Source organism: Pelodiscus sinensis, chromosome 2 (assembly GCF_052426305.1).
Source record: "Pelodiscus sinensis isolate ZL-2025 chromosome 2, ASM5242630v1, whole genome shotgun sequence".
NCBI classification, from domain to species: Eukaryota; Metazoa; Chordata; order Testudines; family Trionychidae; genus Pelodiscus; species Pelodiscus sinensis.
The window spans coordinates 173971063-173994879 of record NC_143053.1 but is presented as its reverse complement, the minus strand read 5'-3'; the positions used below and the strand labels follow the sequence as shown (position 1 = coordinate 173994879).

At 43.3% G+C, this 23817-nt stretch overlaps 2 protein-coding genes and 1 long non-coding RNA gene across 10 annotated transcripts in view; 2 read left to right on the top strand and 1 right to left on the bottom strand.

Annotated features, from left to right (window-relative positions):
• NT5C3A (5'-nucleotidase, cytosolic IIIA) overlaps positions 1 to 23211 on the bottom strand; it is a 48424-nt gene extending 25213 nt beyond the window's left edge. The window contains exons 1-2 of one of the 6 annotated variants that reach the window (XM_089776554.1): positions 22816 to 22931; positions 2689 to 2795 (exon numbers count right to left, since the gene is read on the bottom strand). In XM_089776554.1, coding sequence (XP_089632680.1) covers positions 2689 to 2790 — 102 coding nt within the window. In that variant the 5' untranslated portion in view covers positions 2791 to 2795; positions 22816 to 22931. Of the gene's footprint in view, positions 1 to 2688; positions 2796 to 3168; positions 3320 to 14759; positions 14785 to 22815 lie in introns of those variants that run through there. The other 5 variants (XM_025185145.3, XM_025185146.3, XM_006124043.5 and 2 more) reach the window with 5 other exon arrangements.
• On the top strand, positions 1003 to 10169 carry LOC142827271 (uncharacterized). Its single transcript, XR_012901886.2, has 4 exons — positions 1003 to 1393; positions 3123 to 4288; positions 7957 to 8030; positions 9167 to 10169. It is a non-coding gene; the product is annotated as an uncharacterized LOC142827271 (long non-coding RNA).
• Positions 23212 to 23335: 124 nt separating the features above from the next.
• Positions 23336 to 23817, top strand: part of BBS9 (Bardet-Biedl syndrome 9) — a 511458-nt gene continuing 510976 nt past the window's right edge. The window contains exon 1 of one of the 3 annotated variants that reach the window (XM_089776552.1): positions 23336 to 23728. The gene's annotated coding sequence lies outside the window, so the exon portion shown is untranslated. The remainder of the gene's footprint in view (positions 23729 to 23817) is intronic. The other 2 variants (XM_075921759.2, XM_075921761.2) reach the window with 2 other exon arrangements.

The following is a 23817-nucleotide window of genomic DNA, read 5'->3' as shown; positions in this document are numbered from 1 at the left end:
GATCTCTGAAATTAACATGCTCCTTTCGGAAAAGGGGCCAGTGTAGACGTAGCCAGAGAGTGGCCTGGGGAGAGGAAGGAGGAATTTGCTTTCCTACCTATCCACTTTAGGGAGCACAGAGAGATGTCTTTCAGAACCTCTCAAAATTTCAAAAACGACCTAACCTGCAGGAGATTTATCCTTCCCTTCCCTCTAAATGAAACTACGTCCGTGGATAAGACGAGGGCAGGGTTTGCTGCACTGGTCCAGTTATTGGGGGAGAGCTGCTAACAGTCACTGAAGCCAAGAGCAGATATCTGATGTGAATATATGAATTTTAAGGGTGAAAATTCCACTGCAAGTCTCCCTTTACCTTTTGCAGGAGTTTTGGGATGAGCATAGATCAAGAACTTGAGAAGGGTTCTTGTTACTGGGATAGGTCACTCAATGACAACATTAGTGGTCGGCTTACATTTTGAATGCTACCTTCACAAGGAAGGCTACATATACCTGTTTAAAAAACTAAATGAAAGATTTAAATACAGTGAATTTATTAACAACTACAATGTGAATCACATTATAATCCCTAAAGGGGAGATCAATGTCCCCAACATTAAGGAATTTGACTTTGGATACTTTAATTATATAAAAGCATTATTAGAATGGGGTTTTGTGCACATGTTCTCAGACGCCTTGCTAAACATACTTTTGTATGTTAAGATACGAGGGGGAGGGGAGAGTGGGCAGCTGGAGGGAAAAAAAAATTGAAGTTTTTCACTAAGTTCTACAACTTAAACAACTTCTCAGGTTGTTTATTTCAAGCTTTCCAAACCCCATTTGGCCATTGACTAATTAGGATATTTTAGACTGAAGGAGTTAAAAAAAATTATCATCTGTAAGTGAGAGGAGCTCAAATTACATTCAGTATTAATTGTATGGAGACACAGAAATGACTTCACAATTATCAGCTCATCTAAGATTCCTAGCCAGGGTGATAAACACCACTGTTCTGGAGATACTTTGAACAGGGCAATGGAAAAATGGGCAGTGTATTTTTAACTGATAGCTTTGTAAACCTATACTACTTGGTATATATAAAGTTCTTGTATGTTTTGCCAAGGCTAATCTGTTATTGATGCTTCTCAAAAAGAGCTGCTAGAGCCCTCCCTCCTCTCCTAAGTGGTATAATGATAAAAATAGAAGACAACTGTACAGAAGTTGTTTTATGGAGTAAGGTCTATTTCAATGTGTGTCAGTACGCTTTGCCTACAGCCTTAGAAATTAGCTGTATTCTTACTAAATTTCTTGAGAGATGCAAGCTGGTATGCATTTGTCTTGCAAACCTGTAATAAACTACAGCAACCATATGACCACCAAAAATGTTAAGATCGTGGACAAGAATTAATCATAGCAGGTAAGAATTAGCGGTGTTTTAATGTGAATAAATGTTATTAATCTCATGAATTTTAACTACAGTCACATCATTTGTTTTCAGAATTGGGTGATGCAATTTAAGCCTCAACAAAACTACGCAATCTTTAAGATTCCAAATCCATTAAAGAAACTTTTAATTCTGAGGCAACAAGAAAAATCTACTTTGATTCTTTATGCCACTTTTCAACCAGAAAGCTGCAAATGAATGCAAGAGAATGCAATGATAAAAAGTTAATCACAAATTTTATTTTTATGTTGTGGTGGCGATTTGCAGCAACATTTTAAGAACCAAGAAGCGCTCTCATGGAGCTCAACTTGAAAAGTAGACTAGTATTCATAGTATTTAGAGAAGTAAATATATCTTGCTTCCAGGCTTGACACTCACTATTATATACTCACTGAGTACCAAAAAGACACAGCAAGCTACTAGTGACAGTTTTAAAATCTGATATTTTAGGTTTAATTCCACCTAAAAGTTGGGACTCATTTTCTATATGACCTACAGTAATTGTTTCATGAAATCTGATATAAAAATCCCACATCACTTTGATTACTTTCATTTAGTGCCTCCGAATACCCTTTTCACGCTTAATATGATTGCAGAGGCATTACTTTTGAAATGTTCTAAAGCTAGAAACCACTGCTGTATCTATGGACTACAGCTTTTAGAAGACAAAGTGTCAATTTCTAACTTCAAATATTTAAAAGTTACTTGCTGCAAAAAGCCAAATTGGAACTGAAGTGTATGTGTGTGCACGATGAAAACCGGAACATAGTTAAAAAGATTTTAAAGTAAAATACCTCACATACTATGGCAAGAAATGCTTTGGTGATCTAGTAAACTTTACTAAGCCACAGTTTTAGACTGCTGAGCTAAAAGGAAAAGCTGAACTTTGCAATTATGACACTCAAATATCAAAGCATTGATTATGCTAGTTTATAGCATATTTTGCAACAGTACTAGAATCATGAAAATTATAGTAAAATGGGACAGGGAAAAGTTTTTGTTTAAGACCCAAGCATACTAAGTATTGGAATATGTACTTTAATAACAAACAAAAGAAATACAAGGAAATTTGAATTTTGAATTTCCTGGAAATTAGTCAAAAGTGTTCCTCTCATTTCAAAGTTCTGTTTAGAAAACTATGTTACAATTTTCTATGCTTCTGCATTGGCCTCTGCTTTGGGCATTTTTGAAGGAAGTGCATGTTTTAAGAGGTTATTCTTGGACAATTGACTGACAGCACTTTTTCTCATGCTTTTTAAAAAGAGTACCTGTGCGCTGAGCTTAGGGCACTCTTGATTCTTCTGTCCTTGATTTTGTCCTACTGCAACAGCATAGATGACAAGCAGCGTCCACAGATGCAGGGCTTGCATACAGGCTGCCAACAAAAACCAAGTAAACCCCTTAAAGAAATTGTCTGCTACATTATCTGATTTTTTGAAAAAAAAATTATGTATGCACATAAAAGTATGGACACACTCAGTGTACATTTAGACCAATTTGAAATTACCCATATTTTAAGCTATGCCGATGCACATTTTATATATTCCTCTCCATATAAGAAGTTAATTAAAAAACGAGATTTTTTTTTATTCCCTTAATGCTGCTTTGAAGATTAGACCATTTTTTAAAGAAAATGTTTTAAACTGTCAGAATAAATAAGCATAAGTAACACACAATCGATAATACTGGCTTAAAAATGCAGGCAGAAGACACAGCCATTTCTGTTTACATGAACTGCACAGACTTACCGGAGGGATTTGCCGGAGCAGCTGAAGGAGTGAAAGAAAATTCTTCTTGCTCGGGAAACACTAATATAGCAGCACAAGGTGCAGTTGAGGGCGTTTCCAAATACAGCCTGACTAATCCCTGTGCAAAAACCCAGGGTCCTGTGACGCACATCAGCAATGCACAGCACTTTGTTATGCTCAATGATACAGCTTACAGACGATCAGCTGGTGCACCAACAACAGAACCTTTGACCTTCACTGAATGAACAGCTTTGATGGATGCAGCAGGCAAATTTGGATTTCTGTAACAGAGGAAGGCACTTCTTGTTTTGCAAAGCAAAAGCCTATTACTTTGGCATGTTTTCAGCTTTTTCTACCATATCTTTTTAAACTGCCTTAAAACTTCCCATGGATAGCAATGAATTCCTTACATATCATTAAGGAAAGGTGTATGCAATTTTGTGGAACAAACAAAATTACAGGAAATTAAGTATTTATAGAGTCATTACTTATGTATGCAATAAGGAAGCAGGAAATCAAGGAGGATCATTTGTCAGTATTTGGTAGGCAGACAACCTCAATTAACATGCGTGAAGCAATTTTGTCATTAGGAGCATTGCCAAGTTGGATAGAGAAAAAAATAAGTAGGTGGGGGTGGGGAGGGAAATGGGATTGTAATTATTTTCTTACTTTAAAGTAGTGGTTTTCAACTTTTTTTCATTTGCAGACCCCTAAAAAATTTCCAATGGAGGCATGAATCCCTTTGGAAATTTTAGTGTGTGGACCCTCAAAGATTGACAGACCATAGGTTGAAAACTACTACTGCATTTCCAGTCTCCTACACACTTTAAAAATAAATGCCATGTGCATTCAACATTCATGAAAGGTTCCAGTGACGGCACCAATCCAAGCTTCCCTATTGCCCCACCATACCTGCATATCCTTAGGTTTTTGGTGGCTCTTTCAGACCCTCAGAATTGGTTCCCAACACATCAGGGCAGTTGATGGTACAGCCATGGGCCCTATAAATGCAGTGTCAGAAGGTACTACAATCGTCACAATGGAAGAGAGAACACCGAAGGCCAAAAAGGTTGCAAAAATAAAATGACTGAGTCTCAGTTATTTCCAAGTTTAATTTAAAGTAAGTCATTATTTTTTGTATTTTTTAAAAATATTGATGTAAATTTTTCAAACAGTAAAGTAGATCTGTGTCTGTTGTATGGTAACATTCCAATCTCAGGTCATTATGAGTTCTGTTAGTCAACTGTTAACTCAATGGTTCTCAGCCTATTTACTGTTGTGGGCTATATCCAATGCTACCTGTATTGACCTGATGTCAAATGGACTGAAGTCGTGTGCTGACTGGGCTGCAGCTTGGGAACCACTGTTCTAACTAATCCAAAAGGGACTACGTTAGTATTCTCAGAGGCAGAGGATGGTGAACACAAAGAATGAACCATTGCCTAAGTTACGTGGACATCTATCCACTAGGGAACTGAATAAAATGAAAACTTATTTCCCACACTTTAAGGAACACTTACATAGGTAGGACATTTGTTCTGTGTTTCATTTAAAATATAATGTATCCCTTCTGAAGGCTACACAGGAGAATTTAGAAAGTGAATTACCACAGATGTTTACAAACTCTTGTAGCTTTGGTAGTACCCATTAAAATTTAGAGAGTGTTAACATGCTTTTGGTTTACAAATTGTCTATAAAAATGTGTTTCAACTGAAGCATGGTATAAATAATATTTTGACCAAGTCTGAGTTCTCTATATATACAAAATAGTTTTTCCTGATGGACAACAGAATGTTCCTGCCAGGTAACAGAAAGACATCATCAGCATCAACAGGCTCTTCTCTCAGTGAAGCAAAAGCGGGCAGGGAAGGGGGGCGTAGGCAAGCGGAGTGAGGAGAGGTTGCAGCCCCATTGTTTTATATAAAGAGAAACAACTTGGCAGCCAATCTAGAATGGACACATGAATTTCTATTGTAAACGTGAAAATTGTGAAAAGCTGTCTAGTACCTGAATGTGTATTAATGTAAAGGCACTTCAAATACTTTTAGTTCATCAAAAGTGAGTCAAGATTAACTAAGTTTGTGTCACCTTTGAGGCATGTTAAAGCTCAATGGTATGGATTCAAACAGGTTTCACGGGATATCATTATCAGTGTGCTGGAATCAGGTATTGCAAACAACGGAAAAAATGATGGGATATTAATACTACATAATGGTGCTTGGGTATTATTTAGAGGGGGGAAAGATAAACCTTATGATACCAAGAGTTTAAAGAGGAAAGAACACTAGCTTGCTCCCTTAAAATACTGCTGTACTTTAAAATGAGCTGAAAGTCAGACTGAATTAAGATGGAAGGAAAGTGTTAAAATTGGCATTTTTATACAATGTATAAATTAAATACTAAGAGATTAAGATAAGGTATGAAACCAGCATAATATTGATACATTTAAAATGAAAGAAAAAGCTACCATTATATTAGCAACACATTTCAAATTACTAAGAATGCTCAAACTTAAATTTCTGAAAGGATAACTAAATTGGACCCTTAATATTGATGAGTGTTCACATTATGAAAGTGGGACAGGTAGAAATGAGCAGATAAATCAGTCTGCTGCTTCGACTCAAGGGAAATGAAATTAAGCAGGGATCTCAAATTCACGGCCTGTGGGCCACATAAGTAAGGCCCAAGCAGCTCCACAATCTGGCCCATGCATGGCTGCTGGTACATAAATCCCTGTGCTCCTGGAGTGTGTGTCTGCCTGTACCCTGCCACCAAGTCCAGCACCTGCTCCATCCCCACTGCACCTCTTCCCTCACGCCCTCGCCCTACAGTAGCGTTACCAGATGGTTTAAAAAAAATACCGGACACACTTTATCTCAGATGGGGGGGGGGGGGGGGGAGGAAGAGACAACGGCTGGGGGAGATCCGGGGGAGTGGGAAGGGGGACTGGCCGGCGGGAAGCAGGGCTGGTTGGGAGGGGGGAGCAGGGCTGGCTGGGGGGAACGAGGCTGGCTGGCGGGTGGGGAGGTGGGGGAGCGGCTGGCCTGGGCACACGCAGATCCCAGGATGCTGCCCGTCCCATGCACGGTCCCAGCAGGGCGCATGGGTGAATCTCACCCTGGGGATTCCATCCCCCCCTACTGTGTAGTTGTGTACTGCCTGGCTGGTAGACACACTCACGCAGTGTGAGCATGTCTACCAGCCAGGCAGTATGCAACGACGTACTTATTATACTTATTATAATAATAAAAACTTAATTAGAAAATACTGGCCATTTATATGTCTGGTATTTTCTCCATTTGTTTCCCAAACAGAAAGCTCAAATACCGGACTGTCCAGTTCAAAACCGGACACCTGGCAACCCGACCCCGCAGACTTGGGGATTACCAGGAGGCCTGGTGCAGGGGGTTGGGCCCTCTCCACACTCACCATAGCAGTGGGAGTTGCAGGGAAGCGGAGCTATGTCACAGTCTCTGCTCTGTTCCATGGCCATCTCCCAAGCCAGCCCAGTCACTCTGCTTCACTACAACAGAGGGAAGCGGAGCACCACAGCCCCAGTGTAGGTGGATTGGGAGACGGCAGTGGAGTGGAGCAGTTCTGCAACGTAGTTCCACTTCCCAGCAGCATCTGCTGCTGCCGTCAGTGCAGGAGGGCTCAACCCCTGCTGCCAGCCCCAGCCCACCCATGTCCCAACCTGAGTATGGGGGAATCATCACATCTACAGGATGGTTGGGGCAGCTACCGTGGGCTCTTCAAAGCACGGGGCCTGAGGTGGCCATGCAAAACTCTCCTATTGGGCTCTGCACACACCTCCCCCAGGCCACAGGGACATGCTGGCAATGGCACATAGCCAGCACCTGGAAACCTGGCTAGCCCCACTATGCTAACAGTTGCAGCACTGGGAGCCCATAAGAGTGGAAGGCAGAGTCCAGGGACATGTGTGAGGAAGGGAAGTGTGTAGTCCAGCAGATACATGGGGTAAAACACACAGAGACCCCCGTGCCCTGCCAGATATGAGCGTCTGCTGGCCCACTAGGAGGATTTGAGGACTGGTATTGGCCCTAAAGTAAACTGAGTTTGATACCTCTGAACTAAAGCATCACACACAGCAGAGGATAACAGCAGAGTAGCATGGTTATTGACTACAGAACAGATCCTAGACCTGCTGAATGCAGTAAGACCAGGATTTAGCCTAAATTTCCTTCAAACTTCTGTACAGAGACAAAATTAAAACCATTATCTGTTTTAATAAGATATGAACAAAGCCCAGCATGACCTCAGTACAATCTTTGCTCTTGCAGTACTGAAGGTCATTTTAAAATAATTTAAGCACCACAACAGGAAGTAAAATTATTTCACCAGATAGAGAAGGTTAAAATAGAATCTTTCTGGTAGAGTACTGTAGTAGTACAAATTTTTCTAGGAACACTTTCAGTTGAAAATACTCTGGGAAAAATAGTCAAAAATGTTTGGGTTTTGCAATTAATGTTTAAAATTAGAAATAAGTTTTAATTTGAATTTCTGTGCTGGTGCTTTACGTCAAGGTTTCTCAATCAGGAGGTTAACAGCCAGTAGGGAATATGGGGATGGAGTAAGAGCAGTGTTGGCGTGATGAAGGTAACAGTGAGGTTGCTACATTACATTTTTTTTACAACCTGAAGCAAAGAAAATCTGATTTCCTACATCCCTTTACTATTCAACTACAGGTATTTTGTCAACCTCTTAAAACACAAGCACAAATTATAGAGATGGATTAATATTATTATTTGTTGTGTTTTATATTTATAGTAACTTGAAGTTGTGAATATTTGGCTTTGAATAAGGAGTTATCAACCTGAAAAGAATGAGAATCACTGCTATATGTAAGAGTTATTTTTTTTTGTTAGAATCAATTTACTAATGTTCAGTTCATGTGATATTTTGGGATTACTGAATTTTGTTTTTATTTATACTCCATTTTCACACATTGCTTTACTATTTTTTCTGTTGCATATACTGTAGTTGGACAACTTTGAGTGGGATGTTAGTGTGTAGTCTAAGGATGTTAAAAAGCTGTTAATTGACTAGTCGACGGAATTTCCATCAACTAGTGGACTAGTCGATAGGCACTTCTGCATTCCTCCTTGCCACTGTGAAGTACCCCCCACTTTGTTGCCTCTATTTCATAGAGGCAGCAAGAGGGGGGATTGACTAGTCAACTAGTTGACATTAATATCTGATAAGCATTTGCTTATCAGATAGTTGACTAGTTTTAACATCCTTAGTGTAGTCGATAACACAATTAACGAATAAGCCTGGGCATATCAACTATACACAACCTTTCCGCGGGAGGGGAGGAAAGAGGTGGGAGTCAGTGCCTGTGGGAAGCCTGTTTTTAAACTAGCTCCTTGTGCATGCTGGCTCCCTCAGAGCTGCCTGTCCCCACCTGCTGCCTCCCACACAGGCAGCATTGCAGAAGGGCAGGTGGGAACCAACACGCATGGGGAGCTGGCTGTTAAACTGGCTCCCCAAGTCTTCTTCTCCCCGCTGCTGCCTCTGATAGAGAGACAGTAATGCAGAGAGTTGGGGAGCAGGTGAGAGCCTGCTCATATCAGCTCCCACAGAAGCAGTGGTGAAGGGGGGGCGGGGTAGGCGGTAGCTGGTGCTCGCGGGGAGCTAGCTTAAAAGCCAAGCACTGGCTCCCAGCTCCTCCACTCCCTGCGTGTAAATGTGTAACTGCTAGAATTTCCAATGGTTACACATTTACACAAATAAATGATAGTTATTATCCCTAATCCATATAGATATTAGTGATTTTCACATTTCTTAAACAAGAAAATATCATTTTGTGCTTTCTGTTGCAGATAATTTAAGAAATTAGATTTGTTTTCTAATCACACATTTCTGTAAACACCGACTAAGATTTGTTTATATAGTTTTCAAGAATTTCATAAGAAACAGCTATTAGCAAGTGGATGAATTTCAGATGCTAATAAACTGCTTAAATTATCATTTTCAGACAAAGAAGAATGCCAGCTCAGTGTTGCTATTCTCATACCAAAGGCAAGCAGGATAGAGACTTACAAAACAAATCTATAAGAAGCCAATCTAAAAATCACATTGTCCCTTTAACTTTAATGGAGAAAATAGAGGCAATGGGTACACACTGTCTTGATACCAGGAAGATATTTGATATGGTTTTAGTTGACAGTCTCCTAACTTGAAATGTGGGTTAATTGGAGATAATATAGAGCTGCCATGGGGGTTCTGGATCCAAAACCATTATTTTTTTCTACAAGAAACTTGGAGTATGAAATAGACATTTTACTAGTCACATTTGTAGATGATCTGAAGCTGGGTGACACCAATGACAGCATTACCTTTAAAGAAAAAGGATGAAATCAACAAGTTAACAACTCAGAGAAATATGAAGTGGCTCAAAAGGAAAACTCAGATTATAGATGGAAGATACTGCCTAAGTAGAAGGTCTCGCAACTTAAACAAACAAGATAGTTCTGCTGTACTCAATACTTTTTATGTCTCATTTAGACTAAAGGATTCAGCCTGAGGCTCCAAAAGAACAGACATGAGAGAGGCAGATTTCAAAAGAAATAAATGGTGACAGAAGATCTGAGAAAAAAAAATCCTGAAAGGTGAAACAGACTAGGTGAAATCAGAAAAGTCTGGATAGAACAGTCCTAAAATAAGAAAGAATTCCATATAGAGGAGAGAGGTATTTTCATTAGTCAGTAAAATCTTAATACGACGAAAAGATTAAAAGGTACAGAAACAAAATTTTAGATTACATATTCAGAACATGTTGATGTGCCATCAAACCCTTCAAGAAATCAGGGATCCTACAGGTAAGGGCTTCTCTGGCAAGGCTGGGCACCCCGCATGCATGTGGTGAGCCCAGCCACCAGTTACCAGTTAACATTAGGATATTAGATAGTGTGTAATTTAATAGTCATGGAACTGCATTGAATTTTAGCGGTTACATGATAGTCCCCCGGGCTGGGGTGAGGGGGGGGATGAGGAGGGCAGGCAGCCAATGCATTCCCAGCTCCACTCCTGGGCTATGTCTAGACTGCAAGCCTCTTTCGAAAGAGAGCGTCTAGACTGCACGTTGAACTTTCGAAAAAGCGGCTTGCTTTTTCGAAAGAAAGCATCCAGTGAGTCTGGATGCTCTCTTTCGAAGAAGCCCTATTTACATTGAAGAATGCCTTCTTTCGAAAGAGGAACTTTCGAAAGAAGGCGTTCTTCCTCGTGAAATGAGGTTTACCGCCATTGAAAGAAAAGCCGCGTTCTTTTGATTTAATTTCGAAAGAACGCGGCTTGAGTCTGGACGCAGGGGAAGTTTTTTCGGAAAAAGGCTACTTTTCCCGAAAAAACCCCTGAGTCTGGACACAGCCCTGGAGAACCCCCTGCTATCCTGCAGGCAGTAGCATGGGGTGCCAGTCAGGAGCTGGTCTAAAAACATGTGCTGCTGCCTCTGATACAATTGAGATTCCCCCATGGACAGAGGCTGCTACCACGGAGCAGCCTCCGTCTGCAGCAAGCCTGGGCGGGGGAAGGAGCAGGCAGATCCGTGGAGCCATTACATGCAGAGAACTTGCATAAAAGCTGGCTCCTCACATGTTTTGGCTCCTGCCTGCCCTTCTTGCCTTCTGCAGCAGAGGTAGCAGCGTGGAGGGTGGATCTCCATGGGCATAGGCTCCTGTGTCCCCTCCTCCCCCCAAACTGCCTCAGTTACAGAAACAGCAAAAGGGAGGGTGGGGGAGAGGAAATGCATGTAGTTGACAAGATTAACCAATAAGCCTAAGCTTGTTAGTTAATCGTGTAATTGTCTACATATAGATATCCCTAGTTAACATCCTTACCTCACCCCCTAGTTTGACATTTTAATAAACATCAAATACATGGTTTTCATCAGCAACACGGACAATAAAATTTGTGACAGCATGTCTACTTACATACAGATATGAGCCCTAATTCAGCAAGGCAATGAAGCATAAACCTACATTCAGAAGTTATGTAGCGGCTTGTAGCCCATTGAGTTCCATAGATGTACACATATGCTTGAAGTAGCTTGCTAATTTGAGGCTATAATTAATGACCTAAATTAAGGTCACAGAGGTGAGAGGACAGATGTCACAGAGTTACTCTGTATTTGAAGGTAGATCTTAGTTTCACAACAAAACAAAACAACCAAAACCTACAAGACCAGAGCAAAAAGTTATTAACCAGTAACTGTAGATAAAATAGAAGTGGCCCTAGTGTCTGTTCAAAATCTTCTAGAAATCAATAACTGTTCTGTTGTGATTCCATACAGAGCTGCATGTTATCACTAGTTTAACTGCAGGATTAGTCTTCTGAACCAGGTATTATATTTAATGATCATGTCAAAAGAATAATATTCTGTGTGAATTTAGATTCAGGTAATTTTGTATCAAAATTTTAATCCTCTGCACCTCTCCCTGAGTGAGTAATAACTAAAGTCCTACTCCTCTAATGAGCTCCACATTGGTGGGTCCCTGATTTCTTCAAGAAATGGAGTTTGGGATCTTACCAGGTGTGATTTCATGAAAGCAGCATAGATATGGCACAGGATTGAAAGTTAGCATATCTGCTTCTATTTTCAGATCTGTCTCTGACCAGGTGACCCTGACATAGCACTTCACCTCTGTACCTCATGTTCTCTCTCATCTGAAATAAGAGGCTGATAATACTTTGATATGTACTGATGAAAAACAGTATGTGCTTTTAGTGATCAGTAGGCATCTGGGAGTGACTTTCACTCAAGAACTGTTAAGTATTGGGAATATTAATGAATAAGTGCCATCTTACCTAACCTAGCCACACTATGCATCTCTGGATGTTTACAAACAACAACAACAACAACAACAAAATGGATGGCAACAAAAATATCTGAGCAAAAGCAGAGAATTGTGGCCTGTAAAAAAATTTGAAATGGAACACAGTATTAACTATAGAGATCAAGAGGTGAAGGGTATAGCATCAAGATTCTGCTCTTTACTCAACTGAGGTATGGAGAAAATAAGCATGCTTTTGGTCCTGTGGTCTCAATCTGAGGCTTCATGTACACAGTGGTACTAAAGAGAGTTTCTGTGCAGCACCAAACACACAAGCCTCAAAAGCAAAAATATATACAAAGCATATTACGTTACTTAGAGGCAACCATATCTGAAGACCCTACTGTTATGCAGAGACCTTCTAATCCATTTCTCTCTCCTCCCCCATTCCTCAAAGAAGAAACTTGCCGAGCTTTAACTCTTATATTATGCAAGGTGAGGCAAATATCCTCCCTTCTGCATAACAGACGGTGACAGGAATGCTGTGATTTTTCTGGCCATGGCTTCACTTTAATTATTCCCTCTAGTTTGGCCCCTCTTTCCCTTCCTTTTCCAGTCTCTTCTCTAAGAACTTACTTCCTAACATCTCTGCTATTTCCATCCTTCCCTGACCAGTACTGTACAGCTTCTTTTCATGCTGCCATGCTAATGGAGTAACAGTGCTAGAGAGAACTGATCAGTTCTGACCTTTGATTAGAGAACACCAGGTTTTTCAAGGATTGGAGTTCTTTTATAACCAAATAACACCTTCCCTTCTCTCCCAACCAAAAACATGCAAACACAAAAAATCCTGTACTGGATGTAAATTTACATTTAATGTTGCGACTGTGAATAAATCCTTACACAAAATACATGTCCCAAATATTAAAAACTTACACATGGAAGTGACAATAGTTAAGGTAATAAGTTATGTAACTATTCTACTGCCCTTATAGGTCATACATTTAATTCTGACCTAAAGACTTATGATCTGTTTCAGCATATACATTTCTAACTTCTCACAGTCCAAAACAAACATCTACTTGTTCATACCTTGAAAGAATCTGTAAATGCATTTTACCTAGAAAACATACTGCCAACATAAAACATTATCTAGAGTGAAATTTAGATTATCCTGGTTCTACTCAGAAATGGTTGCTGCTGATTCTCTTATCTACCAGCAAGAAAAAAAAAATCTTAAAATCGCTAAGTCTAGGAGTGCTGTATCTAGATCAAATAAACTCTGACCCTTGAAAAGCAGAGTTGAGAGACTCAATTTGCAACTAAAATCCCCAGTCCAAAGTTTAATCCACAATGTAGCTTGATGTCTAAGGCTACATGCTGAATTCTTGTGTAGGAATGTAATGGTGTCAACATATCACAGATAAAGGCTATCAAACTCTACTAAGGCTATCAAACTCTATTTCACCCTTCGCACACTGACTCCAAGATAGTAGGCTGTGCGTGGAGTTAAGATGGTGATGAAACGTATTCCCTTCACTGCTTCATGGGTGACCCTAGTTACTCGATTCATGAAAGTGGGAATGAGACTGTAGTCACCCTGCTGGGAAACAGGATATGCTGAATCAAATCCCCTTGCTCTAATCACTCTGTTCTGCCTCTGAACACATCCATTGCAACCAACTATTCAGAACCGAAACAGAGCTTGGCTTTGTTTCATGGGAGTGTGTGCATGGAGGTTTTTGTATTAGTCATGTGCCCTGCTCTCCAGTTTCAAGACAAATTTTACATGCCCAATTTCAAATGAAAGACCACAGTACATTTAAGCAAGAGGCCTGAGACTATCTTACACATGCATTTAAAATGGTATTACAGATGCAGAAAATATCAAAACAGTTGACTACAATAAGGAAAGTTAAGTTACTAAATGGTAATTAATATAACAGGAAGGGAGGATATTAAAAGAAGCAGAGTTAAGGAGATTTTTGTTGTATTCAATGCACAGTATCTGAATATCTTGACTACTTCAGTTATCTTAAATACCAAAGAATCTAGCAATATTAAGGGTTATAGGGATTTTTTGCTTTTAAGAAATAAATGCTGTAAACTAAAATGTATAGTTTTAACTTTCCAACTATTTTTTAGCATTGGATACATAAAAGCAGAAGCCATATACTTTCTTCTGTCACCATTCCTGCTTAAAACCATTATATCCAAAGAAGACTACACTAGAGCACAGATAACACTAATTTAAAGTTCTGAGGATGCAGGTCACCAAGAATTGTCTATGTGTGTGCATAACCATTAAGTATTAAAAGCAGTATAGGAATTGCAGGCTAGCTTACTGTGAACATACTCTGTTAGTATTTTTTAAAGCAAGTTTTAAGATAGGTCTTGCTTTGAACTGCATTCTACAGTCTGAATGATATGTTAGAACTTGCCTGGGAATTGGAATTCAGTATGATCTACTTCCAATATTTGAGAAAATGGCAAGGAAAATATTCTGTTACTAGTACAGACCTTAAAAAAAAAAATCAAGGAGAGTCACTGTACTCTCAATGAGGTACACTTTCAGAAGAATAACATGACCTGCCTTTTCTGGGCAGACACCCTGTTCAACACAAGTATTTCTAGATTGTTAAAACAGCTTTTTATCCCTCAGGGCACTGGCCTATAAATAGTGGGCAATCCCTACTGACTATGCCACTGACTTCTGAGTTGGAAAACCACTCAACTTTTATTTAACCAGATTAAACATAACTTCTCAACAATAGTTTTCAGTAACTTTCTACTTCTTACCCAAGAAGGGAAAGCGTAGTCTTATCAAAGCCTTGCAGTACTTTCCTTCATGATCAGCCTCGCTCCCTGACTTGCTCTGCGATCCTGCTTTCTGTCTCCAACAGCCAACTAGTGATCCTACAAATTTAAACTCCCAAAGTTCCAAACAGGTAGCCTGGATGATCGGTGAGTCTGTTCAGTCCAAGACTCTCCATGTGGCATACATTCTTTTTGCTCCTCATCTCGTCCCGTTATAATATACCAAATAATTTCAATGTAATATAGTCCCCTTTCCAGGAATAAGCTGCATGTGAATTCTTTAAAAAGTCAGTGTTTTAAGAAGGAGAGAAAGAAGAGGGATGAAAAAGGCCTTGCTCAAGACATAAATATATGTTACTCGGACAAGCACAAGAACTATCAGAGAAATCTTATACCCAACCGTGGAAAGGCTCTACAAAGAACAACTTCAAGATATACTGGCAGTATTTGTGAAGCTCAACAGACCTTACAAAATATTAGTTCACAATGCTACTGTTTAAGTGTAACAGACATGGTGTATAGTATGTCCTGGACTACCGGGTGCATTATTATGTAGTCCCATAAGCCCATAGTCTATGTCTACAGGGATGTAAGTGACTAGTCAAATATCCAATAAGCAGGGCTTGACAAATAATACAAACTACTTGCCATAGGCGAGTAGATTGTAACCCGGAAGAGCTAGGTTCGGGCGATCTGTGCATGTGCAGAACGATCTGCACATGCGCAGATTGCTGGACAGCATGGCTAGCGAGTGGGACTCGCTGCGGTTCAGCGAGCCCTGCCAATGAGCATATGCATACGCAGTACGGGCACCTCCAGTCAGAGCTGGAGTACCGGCACCTTTTTTTTTGTATTACCAAAAACAAAAAAAAAACAAAAAAAACAAACAAACAAAAAAACCCCACATGATGAAAATGGTCCTCTTACTTTACTAAAGTATATCATAAGGTTTTTAATTTAAACCGGTACCATCTGCTGTTTTATTAGGTGTACTGCACCTAAGCCAGCTAATGAACTGAAAACCTTATACTTAAAAACAATTAGCATCTTCTTTTGATTGATTAAACACACCAGAATCCAATCCTGCCTTCTCTACCATGTCAGGTTAGCTGGAATTTCTCCAAAACTGCATAGTTATTTTTCCTTAAGAGTATCAGGACAGGAAGCAAGAAAAGACATAACTAAAAGACATCTACTCTTACCTGAATCATCTGAAATGTTTGTCAAGTTAGGCAGCATAGGCCCCAAATCAATGCGGGGATGAAGATGATGAATATTTCATTATGCAATCAATAGAAGTTATAAATGTCAACAGGCTGGCATTTCAATTCCAGAAATAGTGATCTTCTCAGACCAGAAGTCTAGGCGACGCTTTAAAGTACCTTAAACATTGCATGTGTATTTAAAGCCTCTGACTATTTATTCCATAAAGAGCAGACTTCCTCCCACTGAAACATCATCTTCACTTCAGTTCACTTCCACTGATAGTAGCTCTAGAACAGCTTATGGTTAGGTGACACAGTGATTTAAACATTGGCAGCTGGTCCACACTAGCACTCTCACTGTTACAACTGGCAATGGTGGGAAATCAAAAGGGAGAGAAAAAAGCCTATGGCAGAGAATGTTCCCCTAAAAGTTTTTTCTTGAATAAACTTTATTTTCATTTACAAAAAATTAAATGCGGAATCAGGTTTTAAAGAGGTTAGGTCAGTAATGTGGATTTCATCAGCCCTTCCAGACTTTCTATAAAGCTGTATTTTCAAAACTGGTATTGAACAAAAAAGCTTACTCAATTTCATGTATTGATCTGATTACCTCTTGTTAAAAGAGAAGATCAAGCTGACTCTGCAGTGAACTGTGGTAAAGAAAGTCCCGTATGAGAAAATATGAATAGGTTTTCTACCTAATCTAGAAACCCTCTGCCCCAACGCCGGCATTTTTTTTGAGGCCATCTTTTTCCATCTATAGGTCTCTAAAACTTGACAAAATGCCTAGGAGAGCATTCTGGACTCTGGATCACAGAAGCAGAATGTCTGAAGTTTCAACTCCTACTTGAACCCCATCAACAATGGGTGGAAAAAGTCTTGTTAGGAAAACAAATGTTTAAACACAGTTCATACTACTATAGTGTAAATATGCTTTTCTAGGCCTGATTAGAACAATTTTACAACCATTTTCTAATTATCTTATTACACAGTCTTAGAAGAATCTTCAGACAATGCCCACTTTTTTTTAAGTTATATATGTCTTTAGGAATGTGTCATTCAAAATAGTAAAATGATTATTCTAACTGACACTATTCTAAAAAGAGGGTGTGTAAAATGGTAGTGCTTGGTCTCTACTGGCCAGCTAAACATGTTTAATACTGAAATGAAAAATATTTAAAAACCATTCTGTTAACTCTCTTATTTTCAGTAATGAGAGGATGCCAAGGATCACTATTGAACGAGTGGGTACAAAATTAGCACCTCAGGAGAGTTTCTCCAAATCTCGACTTGAATTAGGTTCAGTATCTTCCCCTTTGTAATTTCCTTCTCTCAAATGGACTAGCATATTTGACATCTTTCAAAGATCTCAACTTCTTGACACCACGGTTATGCTAATTGGAGATGAAGTGTGTCTAGTTGTAGCAAAAATGTAGCAAAAATATAGCCGCTGGCCGCCATTCCCTGCTGACTCTCCCTTGCCAGAAGCCTTGCCCCCTCTCCTCCGCCCCCGCTTGCAGGCTGGTGACTGGGTTTCCCCAGCTGGCCCATTGCCAGCAGCTGCGCGGGGCTTCCCCCGCCTCTCTGCAAAGCAGCGGAGGGTTCGCTGCTCGCCACACCGTTCCCCAGCACACCCATCACAGGGGCATAATCCCAACCCAATCCCCCTCCCCTCTCTTCCCCTTCTCTTCCCAAGAGCCAAACACCTCCCCTCCCTGCTGTAACCCAGTCCCCTTTCTCCCTCAACCTTATGTCCTGGTCCCAACAGACACCACCGCTTGAAACGCAACCCCCACCTTTTCCATTATTTTCAATGGGAAAATTGACCCTGCATAACACGTTTTCACTTAACACGATCATTTTCTGAAACATATCTATAGTGTTAAATGAGAAATTACTGTATTGATCTTGTCTGAAACTCTATACAATTGTTTGGTGTGAGTGGAGGTGTCTGAGTGAAAGCCATCACAGATGTCCAGGTGAACAAGAAGCAGAAGAAACTTTGAAGATAACAAGGAAACATGCATTGTGTCTTTAGGCTGAATTGATTAAGCAGCATTGACAGAAACCTGGAGACAGGCCAGAGACCCCTAATAATAATGGGAAGCCTGATAATCACCATCAAAGGGTGAACACAGATTAACACCTCTTTTAAGGATGGATGATTGCAGCATGACACTGCAAATCCTATAGACTCCAATAGGGCCTGACATGTATAAGAAGCTTCAGAGGGGTAGCTGAGTTAATCTGAACAAGATAAATTTAAAAACAACAAATAGTCTGGTATCACTTTAAAGACTAACAAAACACGCAGATGGCATCATGAGCTTTCGTGGGCACAGCCCACTTCTTCAGATGACCGGAGTGTTAGAGTCCAGAGCCAAAATTAAATAGGGGAGAAGGAGGGGGAACAAAAAAGAGGCAGTGGGTATATAAATATCAAAGGGAAAACCGAGCTGGCATGTAACAAGCAAAACTGATAGTCTAAAAACACCTAAAGACTGGATAGTTAAAGGAAGCAGATAAGGACTATTAGTTAGCATAGAGGGAAGCTCTTGCCATGGGGCTCTGGGTTCAGTCCTGCAAGCCAAGCCTCAGAGGAGTCTCAAAGGAACCCCGACTCCTCACTCACTGAGTCAGCCTTGCCCGGCCAGTAAGACTGACTTGAGCCACTGTGGACTGGTAACTACGCACCATCCGTAGGGCGTGTGTGCGTGTGTCTTTATAAAGCATATACTAACTGCTTCTCTACTGTATTTTCAATAAACACAGTGTATTGCCTTTTCCCCTGAAAAAGATCCCGTGTGCTTCTCATAAGCATAACATAATATAGGACTGTTGGAGGCAGGTCTCCCACTTTATTATACCTGATTGCCATTGACCCACAAGTCACCTAACCATTACACCCGAGTTTATCTATTTATCAAAGTGCTAGAACAGTGCTTATGTACCTCAAGGAGTGTTACAAAGATTCATGAGGCTTTACAAGTTTGAGATTCTTGAAGGGTAAATGTTATGCGAGTGTGAAGTATTTACACATTCCTTATTTCAAATAGAAAGAAGAAGACCGATTTCATCTGGGAGGTCTTAAAACTCCACTTATGCCAATGTGACATCATTGTTTCCATAGTAACGAATATACATCAACTATAAAAAAAGCATATACTAAAACCCACAACCGAAAACAAAAAAGAAACACCGATTTCCACAATTTAAATACACGATAGTGAGATATAAAATTATTGCCATTCACTTGAGAAGACAAACATTCTTTATGGCAAAACTACTGTGTTTTACCATAATTGACATCTTTTCAATGTTCTGAAAAAGTAGTGATACCTCAACACAAAAACACCTTAACACTTTTTATATTTCACACATACCCATTACTCATACCTATGGAATACATTCCTTTTATCTCTGGAGCCATGGAATAAATTGCAGTTATTTTGCATCTCGGACCACCACACTTGCTTTCTCTTCTGCCAACTACAGGCAGTCCCCGGGTTATGTACAAGATAGGGACTGTAGGCTTGTTCTTAAGTTGAATCTGTATGTAAGTCGGAACTGGCATCAGCCGCTGCTGAAACTGACCAGTTTCAACAGCGGCTGAATCTGGACACCAGTTCCACTTACATACAGATTCAACTTAAGAACCCCAGGCGTCCCCAAGTCAGCTGCTGCTGAAACTGATCAGCAGCTGATTCCAGGAAGCCCAGGGCAGAGCAACTCTGCCTCAGGCTTCCTGTAGTCAGCCGCTGGTCAGTTTCAGCAGCGGCTGACTTGGGGACGCCTGGGGCAGAGCAGCTCGGGTGCTGCTGGGTTGGTCCAGTAGCGCGGCTGCTCCTCGGCGCTATTGGACCAACCCAGCAGCACCCCAGCTGCTCTGCCCCAGGCATCCTGATTCAGACACTGCTGAAACTGATCAGCAGCGGCTGAATCAGGACGCCTGGGGCAGAGCAGCTGGGGTGCTGCTGGGTTGGTCCAGTAGCGCCAAGGAGTGGTGCTGCGGGACCAACCGGCAGTGCCCCACCTGCTCTACCACAGGCCCCCGGCTTTGCTCCATGTCTCCCTGGTCTGCTGGGGGGGGCACTAGCTGCGGTCTCCCCCCCCCCAGCAGACCAGGGAGACGCTGAGCAAAGCGGCGGAGGACCCGGGGCCGGACCCGCGGCCGCTTCCAGATCAGCTGGAAGCGCCGCGGGTCCGGCCGGGTCCTCAGCGGCTTTGCTCAGCGTCTCCCTGGTCTGCAGAGCTGATCTGGAAGCGGCCGCGGGTCCGGCCCCGGGTGCTCCGCCGCTTTGTTCAGCGTCTCCCTGGTCTGCAGACCAGGGAGACGCTGAGCAAAGCCGCTGAGGACCCAGCTGGACCCGCGGCGCTTGCAGCTGATCTGGAAGCGGCCACGGGTCCAGCCCCTGGTCCTCCGCCGCTTTGCTCCCCCGGGGCGAGAAATCCCCGTTCGTAACTGCGGATCCGACATAAGTCGGATCCGCGTAACTCGGGGACTGCCTGTAATTCATTTTCAAAGCTCAAATTCTAACATTCCAAAAACTCATCTGTGACAAGCAAAAAAAAGTTGTAGTAAAGTCTTAGTGCGGAAAAGGGAATCAGTGCTTTTCACATCAGTTAGTAGATGGAATTAAAGAATATGTGCACTCCAGTAAAGTTAAACAACAAAGTTTTAAATAAAAAAATACAACTTTAGCCACTAATACTGCAAATATTTAGTAACGTGCTGAACTTTAATCATAGTCCAATAGAAGGCAATGTGATTGTTTCATGTAAGAATGTTTCATGTACATACTTACATATTTGTGTGTTTAGAACCTTGAATTTTACAAAACTGTTATAAGCAGTAAACAAAGATGGCCCATTATTAGTTTTATAATTTAGTTTGTTATTCATTTTAATTTACAGAGCCAATAGCATATTTTCAAATTAGTTTTGCAAAGCCTTTATTAAATCCTTGTACCCTCTTTCAAAGTACTTTAGGAAAGCAGAGCTATCTAAAGCTACAAACCTCAACTTCCTTACCTCCAACAAGCTACTTTAACAGCAAACCAAAACTAAGCCAAACCCATAATTTGTATACAGGCAGTCCTCGGGTTACGTACAAGATAGGGACAGTAGGTTTGTTCTTAAGTTGAATCTGTATGTAATTCGGAACTGGAGTCCAGATTCAGCCGCTGCTGAAACTGACCAGCGGCTGACTACAGGAAGCCCGAGGCAGAGTTGCTCTGTCCCGGGCTTCCTGGAATCAGCCGCTGATAAGTTTCAACAGGCTGAATCTGGACGCCAGTTCCGACTTACATACAGATTCAACTTAAGAACCCCAGGCGTCCCCAAGTCAGCTGCTGCTGAAACTGATCAGCAGCTGATTCCAGGAAGCCCGGGGCAGAGCAACTCTGCCTCGGGCTTCCTGTAGTCAGTGCTGGTCAGTTTCAGCAGCGGCTGACTTGGGGACGCCTGGGGCAGAGCTGCTGGGGTGCTGCTGGGTTGGTCCAGTAGCGCCCAGAGCGGCGCTGCAGGACCAACCGGCAGCGCCCCAGCTGCTCTACCACAGGTGTCCGGAGAAAAGCCTGGTCTGCAGGGGGGGCTCCCCCCCCAGCAGACCAGGGAGACGCGGGCAGCGGACCGAGATGCACCGCAGTCCCGCCGCCCGGGTCCTCCGCGTCTTTGCTCCGCGTCTCCCTGGTCTGCTGGGGGGGGGGCTTCCCCCAGCAGACCAGGGAGACAGGGAGCAAAGCCTCGGAGGATGCCGGCAGCGGGACAGCCGCGGACCCAGCAGACCAGGGAGACGCGGAGCAGCTTTTCTCGCCCCAGAGGACGCGGGCAGCGGGACCGCAGCGCATCTGGGCGTCCCGCCGCTCCCGTCCTCCGGGGCGAGAAAAACCCTGTTCGTAACTGCGGATCTGACTTATGTCGGATCCGCATAACTAGGGGACTGCCTGTACATGTAACATGTAAAGATTGAGGAAATGAGATGGTTCAAGGATATTAGTAATAGCATGCAGTGGAGTTTTGCTAGGGTTCATGTTTTTAAAAACCTGATTTGTATATGTAAGGAGCGTAATCAAATGAGCAGCTGGAAATTTTACTCTTTGCATGTGCAATTCTACCGTTAGAACAAATTTAGGTACAAATAATCATAAAACCCTCGGTCTAAAATCAAGTCTAGCGGCAGCAATTGCCTGATACATCATACAGGGTGGGTGTGAAACAAGTTGATGAGCTCAGTCTATTTTTAGTGGACAAGTGTTCATATCACAAAACCACCTTCACAACTGGGACACTTTCTCAGGTGCCCATGCAAAAAAAAAAGTTACTAAACATGCCATGGGCAGCATCATATGACAGGTGACTGGAGCTCGCTGCTCCCGAACCAGCTTGTGCTGGTAACACAGGTATTGGGCCCGTTTTGCACTACACTTTGCAGAGCTATTGAACACACTTAGCACCTGTCACAAGCACTGCACTTCCTCGTTTCCCCCCTCCCTCACCCAACCAAATCTCCACCGTGCAACTGCTACCAGCCCAGGGGCAGGGCCCAAGAGCGCTGCGGCACCCCTCCGCTGCGGGGCTCTCCAGCATGCACCCGGGTTACAGCTTGGCTCCCTGGCTCCCAGCACCACAACCAGCCCCCTCCCCCCAGAGCCGTGACCCCATCAGGCGCAGAGCCCCGCGTCCCCGCCACGCGCCTGCACGTCCCCGGGCAGAAGCTGAAGCCCAGGAGCCCCGCTCAGCGGAGCAGCGACGGCCAGGGACACGTGCGGGCTCCCCCGGCTGTCAGGATGGAGCAGCCCAACTCTGAGGGAGAGGGGCGCGCTGGGACCTACCATCTCGATGATCTTGGTCTTCCTGCGCGTCTTCTTCTTCATGGTGAAGATGTACTGGGCCAGGACCACCCCCCCCACCAGGGCGCACACGCTGGCGCTGGCCACCGCTCCCATTGTGGCCACCGCGGCCCTGTCCATGGCGGCTCCGCCCTCTCCGGTTTGCGGGCGGGCGGGCAGGTCTCTGGGCGCCCCGACAGCTCCCTCAGGCCCGCGAGCGGCCGCAGGGTCCCGACGATACCACACAAAAAGGAAAGGGGGGGACGTTGGGAAAGACCACTCAGAGCTCCCACCCCCGGCAGGTTGCGTCGCTCCCAAGCGGCTTCCTTATCTCAATCTGAAACGGTTCCGCGGCCGGCTGCTCTCGGAAGAGAAGAGCCGCTGTCCCCTCCCGTAGGAAATGGTACAACCCCGCATGCCCTGTCAAGAGCCACGCTCGTGGCTTCCAAACTACATATCCCGGGATGCTCGGCGGCCGCTTCCCTCTCGCTTCCGCTCCCCGTTTGCTGAGTGGGAGGGGGAGGCGCGCGGGGTTGGTTGTTAAAGTGCTATGACAACGGGTGCGAAGATGGCCGCCGAGGCCGGTGGAGCGGGCTGGCTGCTGCCGCCGGCCGCCTCCAGTTGAGCGGCGGCAGCAGCAGCGGCTGTTCGACCGCGGGGCTGCGAGCAGCCAGGGCTCAGCCGGCTGGTGCCTGCGGTTGCCACTTGTTGATCCCCGTCCTCGCGGGGGGGTCTCCGCTCCCGCTCCCGCCCCCGCCCCCGCCGCTGCCCCGAAGCCGAGAGCATCTGGGGCGGGGACCCGCGGAGCCCCAGGGCCGGGCCGGGCCGGCGGCTCGGGAGGGAGTCGCACCGCTCTGCACGCGCCCCCCCCCCCCCGTGTAAACGCGTCCTTCGCCCTGGTCTGGTTCCAGCGCAGGTACTTGGGGGCGGCGGGGAGGGGGAGGGGGAGAGTGTCGGTTGCAGCTGCCGGGACGGGTCCGGGGAGCAGCCCGCTTGGCTTGTCCA